General features: G+C 59.0%; 1 protein-coding gene across 1 annotated transcript; it reads right to left on the bottom strand.

Moving 5' to 3' along the window:
• Nucleotides 1-3989: 3989 nt before the first annotated feature.
• On the bottom strand, nt 3990-6389 carry SIX1 (SIX homeobox 1). The gene is made up of 2 exons (XM_030275170.4): nt 5449-6389; nt 3990-4420 (listed from the first exon to the last, which is right to left on the bottom strand). The coding sequence occupies exons 1-2, from the start codon at nt 6006-6008 to the stop codon at nt 4132-4134; spliced, it is 849 nt and encodes a 282-aa protein (XP_030131030.1). The 5' UTR covers nt 6009-6389; the 3' UTR covers nt 3990-4131.
• Between the last annotated feature and the right edge of the window lie 836 nt (nt 6390-7225).

Here is a 7225-nt window from a genome sequence, read left to right as displayed (position 1 = left end):
AGATCCGGCCTCTGCCACCTCTGCCCTCCCCACACTGCACCTGGTGCCCTCAGAAAACCTGACAGCCTCAGCCCCAACAGGAACAGCAAAATCCATCCTTGGACATGGATTGCCACAGCCAGGATGTGCAAACTCTGTGTTCTGCTGCTGCTCGTGACACGGGGCGGGTTGTACTAAGTGTCACCAGCAGTGTCACCCCGCAGCAAGCTCTTCCTTGGGTGCAAAGTTACTGACAGCAAAGCACATTGAGTGGGCAGACAGAGAGATTTTCCACCTATGCAGCGTTTGTGAGCTGCAGTCTGGAGAAAAGCAGGAGCAAGGGAGAAGCTCAGAGGTGAAGAGTTATCTTGGGGCGCGTGCTGTTTCTTTTACAGAGCCTGCGGATCCCAAAGCACTTCAGGAATAGTTAAACAATTGTTAAATAGTACTTTATCTTCAGGCTGGATAACAACAGAAGCAGCCACTGGCTGCCTAGTGACAGGCAGCTCCATAAAACCACCTACCCAGGAGAGAGGGGGTTGGGATGCCTTGGCCTAATCCGGACAGTACCACACACCTGGACTCATTCCAGTCGCTGACATTCCCAAACCAGTGTGCTTAAAATGAAACTCCAACTTTCTTGCTGTTCAGGCCTGGCTTGCAAAGACACAGAGCACCAACCAACAGAGCACCACATCTTGGCCGTGGGCTCCTGGAATTGCAGCTGGGGGGGATGTGTAAGCTTTAGGGAGCCAGGCCTGGAAATGTTGGGCTTAAATCCACGGGCTGAGCCAGCATCCACTCCTCAGCAGCAGCTCCTGTGGAGGATTTGCCAGCACGTAGCCCAGGACTGTGGGGGCAGAGAATGGGACTCTAGCTGGTTCTATGCAGAACTGCACTGGCTCAGCATGACCCAGGAAATTAAATGAAGAGAGAGTCTGCCTTTCTCCTTGGGTATTTGCTTTTATACACTGAATTTCCTGCTTGGGGAAGCTAAGTGCACCTCACACCCCTCCCCAGGCTGTCCCAAAGGTGGAGATGGGCTGGGGAGCAGCGGGCTGCCCATCTGACTCCAACGGAGGAAGAAACGCTTACGGTAGAGGTGACCTTTCTAAATCCCTGCTTTGGACAGACATTTCCAATAAGTGCTGAAGAAAAGCCTGCCAGTTCCAGCTTTCTCAGCCTGCTCTCCATTTTCCTTCCATCCTCTCCAGGCTGAATTTAATCCGAGAAGGTTCCTTTGAGCTTTTGTGTGTTGCTGAGGGAGATGTGGGCGCACAAGGGATCGCGTTACAACTTTCATTTCCTGAAATGTTTGAGGGAACATCCAGGGTTTTATCCACACATCAGGCAAAGTTGAGGGCTCGGATTTCAGGTCTTGTCACTCAGCTGTCACCAAACAAATGAGGCTCTCAGAGCTGGAGACGGAGAGAGCTACCTGCTATTCATGACCCCAAAAGCAGGTGATCACTCATGGGAAAAGCAGGTAGAATTAATCATTCTGCTGTTCTCGTTTCCTCCCCTTTTTTGGCTGACCTGGACACAGTGTGAAATCTGTCCTGGGGGGTGAACAGGAGTGGGGGGGCGAATTAACTCCTTCCTGCCGGTGGAAATACAAAGCAGAGCTTAGTGAGAAAGAGCCTCGGGCTGCCTCCCCAGGCTGGCTCTGCTGTGAAAAGCTTGCTGCGAGGTCAAGCCTAATCGAGGAGAGCTCAACAACCTGTGCCTGGCTCAGCTCCAGGGCCTCCCTGCTCCTACCTGACAGCTGGCCAGGGAGTTATTTCCAGGGGGATGCCCTCAGCACCCTCCATCCCTCTTTGTTGCCAACCTTGTCCCTCTCCCTTTTGGGAAAATGGAGAGCCGGGGGTTGGGTAAGGCTCTGAGGCCGGGGGACCTGAGACTACCCCCGGTCTGCAGGTGTGTGCTAGAAAGGGGAATTTGGGCAAGAGGAGTATCCCATGGCATCTTCCCCAGCCTTTGCCAACCAATCCTGCCCGTGCCTACATGCAGGAAGTGCATCCTGCATGTTTGAGCTGTTTGCTTTGAAAATAACTCCTGGTTTGGGAGTCCTTGCTTGGCTTTCCCGCCGCGCAGGGCTGGAGCCCCGGGCAATATTTATCCTTCCTCTTCACTGAGCCCGTGGTTTGGGAAAAAAACGAAGCTGGAGCTTATCCATCCTCGAGGCGTAGAGTCCGCAGCTGACCCTAAAAACATCCTGCATTTCCCCGGGGGTTCCCCTTTTCTGCCCGAGAGGACGGGAGCGGCTTCTTTGTGGATGAGACTGGATGAGGAACTGGATGAGACCCCCGGAAGGTGATGAAGGTCCCCGGAAAGGGACGAGAGGGCGAGCCCGGACCGGGGGCACGGAGCATCCTGTCCTGTCCCCTACGGTCCCGCCGGGTCCGGCCGTAGGACCCACTCCCGGTCCCCTTCCCCAGCCGGGCAGCCGAGTTCGGGGTCGATGCACACCAAGAGAGGGGGTCCATGCTCGCCCCACTGCTCTTGCCCCAGCTCCTTCTCGCAGAGAAGCGCAAGCAGCTGCGGTTTGCGCGTCCGTGCGCGGGATTTGCGCCCTCCGCCCGCGGTCCCACGGAGCCCCGCGGTGCCCGGCCGGGCGGGAGGTCCCGCAGGGGAAGCATCGCAGAGCCCCGGGCCCGGCTCCCCCGCACCTGGGCACGGATCCGCTGCCCCGTCCGGCCGCGGGTGCGGGATCCACCGGGAGTTCCGCCGGGGATCCACCGGGAGCTCCGCCGGGGATCGAGCGGGAGGGACGCGCAGCGCTCCGGTCCGGGCAAGACCCTCCTGCAGAGGGTGACATTTCTCCATGGCCCAAGACCCCGAGCACAAACACGGCAGCGATTTAAACAAACACGCACTTAATGATGCAAAACGCTAACACAGAGGACCGGCGAGGCCCCGACGGGGCGGCCGGCGGGGCCCGGTGCTCCCTCCCGGCCGAGTGTCCGGTTCCCTCGGGGCACAGCGGGCGAAACGGGTCCCCTGTCCCCGTCCCTGCTCCCTTACTGGGTCACCGGCTTCCCCCCGAGCCTCCGCTGCAGCCCGTGGGGAGGGGGAGAGGGTGGGCAGAGGGGCACGGGCTCGGCCCTGCAAAGAAAAGCGCAGCCTGAGTGTTCTGCCATCAGCGTTGTTTAATTTAGACTGTTTAGGTACAATAGAAAATAAACCCGAAAGCACATGCGATTTTTGGTAACAAATACTCGAGACAGGCAGCGTCATCCGCGGGCTCTCTGCAAGCCGGAGGAGGGAGGCGGCGAGCGGGCACAGACGGGAGAAGGCAACGGGGAACTGGCGGTTTAGGAGGAAATGGCCGTCGACTTTTATTATTACTATTATTAACCTAATTTTTAGCCGCATCGATGCATTTCACCACCAAAGAGAAAAGTGGGGGACGCGGGTCCACGGGAGCCCACTCAGTATCTGCCTCGCACAGCCGCGGTCAGACACAGGCACTTGGTAAAACTCTAATACTGCAGCTTGTGATATATTTTTCCCACTCTTTTTTCTTTCTTTTTTTTCTTTCTTTTCTTTTTTTGAAAGTTTAAACTACATCGAAATCTTTTTGGTAAGGCTAAATATGAAAAATGTAAACGTAACTTCCCCTCCCTCCTCCCACTCCGCCACAGGGCTCAGTACAGTGATTCTCTCCCTCTGTTCCTTTCCCAGATCCTCGGGGATCGGGCCAGGCAGCAGCAGGGATGTGCCGGCCGACCCTGCCCCACCGCGCCCGCGGCGCTGGGATTTGTTTGGATGGAATCGGATCCAGCAGGGGTTGGGGTTTCATTTTCTTTCTTTTTTTTTTTTTTTTTCCCTTTTACTTTTCCTTTTTCCTTTTATTTTTTTTTTAATTCCCGTTGGGACCAACTCGTTTGAACTCGAAGGGTTACTGCCGCTCTCTGTGTTTGGCTACGTGGAAAAAAAAAAAAATTAAAAAATCGTGGTGATAGTGGGAGACGCTGAGGGGGAACTGGAGCAAGAGCCGATGTGGGGTTGTGTGAAAAGAGACGAGAGTCCCGTTAACAATCAGCGGGTGACCTGTAAAACCGGGTGCTGTCCTCTATGTACAACCCAGAGCCTCTGTCCCCGAGCAGAACCTCCTCCTCTCCCGATCCTCCGGCGGCCCGCCGAGGGCCTTTAGGATCCCAGATCCACCAGGCTGGACGTGAGGGGTCCCAGCAGCGAGTCCTGGAGCTGGTGGCCTTGGAGGCTGTGCGGGGTCTGGGATGCGGCTAAGCCGCTCAGGGAATAGCCGGAGCTCCTGGCGTGGCTGAGGTTCCCCTGCAAGAGCAGGACCGAGTTCTGATCCGGGCTTTGGGGAGGAGAAAACTCTTCCTCGGAGCTGGACATGAGGGGTTTGCTTCCATCCAGAGGCGAGAGTTGGTTCGGTTTGTTGGTGGCCGCGTTGTTGTTTTCCGTGTTCTCTCTGCAGAAAGGCAAAAAAAAAAAAAAAAAGAAAAAAAAAAGTATATATAATCCCACCACGGGGATGTTAGGGCGGGCACGAGGCGGCGGAGATGGGCATTGTGCTAATGCCCACCGTAAATCCTTCGCCTTTAGTTCCAGCGTGGGAGCAGATGCTTCTCAAGGGGGGCAAAATAATCCTAAAAATTTCATAACGGATCGTCCCTATTCCTTTTATCCCTCCTACAAATAAATACACTGAACAGCCCGGTAATTTAGGTGAGGAGGGAAAACTGGAGGAAAGGATTTTTTTGAGGGGCCGTCTTCCTTTCTTTTTAATTAAAAATGAAAGTACGGCCCGCGGACGAGCCGGGTGCGGGGTTTTCTCCTGGGCGGCTCGGTGGGGAGGTAGCTGAAGGAGATGCCCTCCGTGACTCTCTGCCTCGCCGGGCCGAGCGGCCGCTTCGCACCGAGGCCACCGCGTCGCCTGCCGGGGTGGCCTCGGTACGGGGCGGCGGCCCGGCCCGGCCCGGCCGGCGCGTCCTCATCCCGATCTCCCTCTGCTTCCCCCCACCTCGCCATCCCGGAGCTGCATCTCTCTCCTCCGAGCTTCGGAGCTATCCTGCCCGACCCGCGGCCACACACGACCCGGCATCCCGACCGCTTCCCGGAGCCTCCGGGTCCTCACCGCTCCCGGTTTGCTCGGGAAGGCAGACAGCAAACAAAGGCGGCGGAGCGGCCTGGAAGGGGACGGTGGAGGCTCGTTGCTCCCCCAGGGCAGGTGAGGTCGAGTGAAAAACCCACTTGGGTTTCCACGGAAGGGGAAAACGCAACGCGGTTTAGGAGAAAAAAAAAAAAAAAAAAAAAAGAATAAGGAAAAAATAAAAAAAGGGGGGGGGGGCGGATTTGAAGGGAACCGTGTGTTTTCGTCGCTCCTATCCCATCCGGCTCCGGGTACTCGCCGCGCTCCCGGAGCAGCTCCCGGGGTTCCCAAACGCCCCCAGCACGGTGGAGCAGGGGGAAAAGCGGAGAACGGAGCGTGGCACGTACCTTTCCTTCGCCTCCGCCGCTCGGTCCCGTTGCCTTCTGTTCTTGAACCAGTTGCTGACCTGGGTGGTGGTGAGACCGGTGGCTTCCGCCAACTCCCGCTTCTCCCGGGGGGACGGGTAGGGGTTGTGGGCGTACCATTCCCGCAGCACGCCCCGGGATTTCTCCTTGAAGCAGTAGCTGGTTTCCTCGCCGTCCCAGATGGTGCGGGGCAAAGGGAATTTTCGGCGGACGCGGTATTTGCCGACGGCGCCCAAGGGTCTGCCCCGCAGCTTCTCGGCTTCCACGTAGTGCGCCTTGAGCCAGAGCTGCTGCAGCTTGGGGTGGTTGTGGGGGGAGAACTGGTGGCTCTCCAGGATCTTGTAGAGCTCGCGGAAGTTGCCGCGGTGGAAGGCCACCACCGCCTTGGCCTTGAGGACGCTCTCGTTCTTGTGCAGGTGGTCGCAGGCCGGCAGCGACCAGAGGAACCGGCCCAGCCTCTCCAGGTTCCCCCCTTGCTGCAGCACCTCGCAGACGCAGGCGACCTGCTCCTGCGTGAAGCCAAACGACGGCAGCATCGACATGGCCGAGCGCGGCGGCGGCCGCAGGAGGACGAGGAGAAGGCGGAGGAGGACGAGGAGGAGGACGGGGAGGAGGCGACGGGCACCCCGCGGGAGCGCGGCGGCGGAGGGGCGCGGGGTAGGCGCCCGCCGGGCCGGGGCCCGGTGCTGATCCCGATCCCGGTGCCGGTCCCGGTGCCGGCCCCAGAGCGGGGAGGCGCTGCAGCAGGCGAGGGCGGTGTGCCGGGCGAGCGGGGATGCTCGTCGCGGCGCCGGGGGGGACTTTGTCCCCGCTCCGCCGCCGCCGCGCTTAAAGCGCCCGAGCCCCCGCGCCGCGCTGATTGGGCACCCCCGGCCCGGCCCGGCCCAGCCCGGCCAGCCCAGCCCAGCCCAGCCCGGCCCGGCGGGCAGAGCCTCGGCACGGGCGGGCGGGGCCTGGCGGCGGGGACACGGCCCCGGACACGGCCCCGGCCGCGGCTGCGCGTCCCGCCGCCGCCTCTGCGCGGGTGCGGCCCCGCCGCCCGCGCCCCCGGGCGCATCTCCGGGGAAGCCGCTGCCGGCGGGTTCTTGTCTTTCTTTCTTCCATATTTTTTTTTTTTTTTCCGCCCCAAAACTCCTGCCCCCCGCCCGCCCGCCCGCTCGCCGTGTCCTGCCTAGGCAGCCCGTATTTAATTACCTCCGAGCTGGGGATGAATAAATAACGCTTTAGTGAAGCGCTGAATAACGCGCGGGGATCGTTCGCCCCTTCCTGCCCCTCGTTCTGCCCCGTTCCCCGCGGGTGGGGGGTGCCCGGCGGGTCGGGGCAGTTCCGTGCAGATCGCGGGCACAGCGCTGCACCCACCGGCGGCGCTTTCAATTAGCCTAATCCTCATTTGCACACCCCCGCTCAAAAGCAATTATTTAAAAAATTAGAAAACAATTAGGCTCCCTAAGCAAAGATAATCTATTGTCAGCAGGGAGGTGAGGACAATGCGGTGAGATAAGGGCAGGGCGCGGGGGGCTGGGAGTGTCTTTATGGCTGTATTTATCTTTGATTAGATAAGTCGAAGCCCGTATTTTAAGCACACTCCAGAGCGCTTTGGATTCAGGAATGAGTTCGTTCCGCGGGTGCTAAGAGCCATCGCGGGGCTCTTTAAAACCTGCTTGTCCTCACTAAGACAGTCGGATTTATTTGACCTACCAAGTCGGATTTATTTGAGTTCACTGCTCCAAGTGAAGAGGAGCCGGGGCCGGCGGCGCTC

The sequence above is a fragment of the Taeniopygia guttata genome, chromosome 5, assembly GCF_048771995.1.
Source record: "Taeniopygia guttata chromosome 5, bTaeGut7.mat, whole genome shotgun sequence".
Classification (NCBI taxonomy): domain Eukaryota; kingdom Metazoa; phylum Chordata; class Aves; order Passeriformes; family Estrildidae; genus Taeniopygia; species Taeniopygia guttata.
The sequence above is the reverse complement of the archived record's forward strand: the minus strand, read 5'-3'. Positions and strand labels throughout refer to the sequence as shown.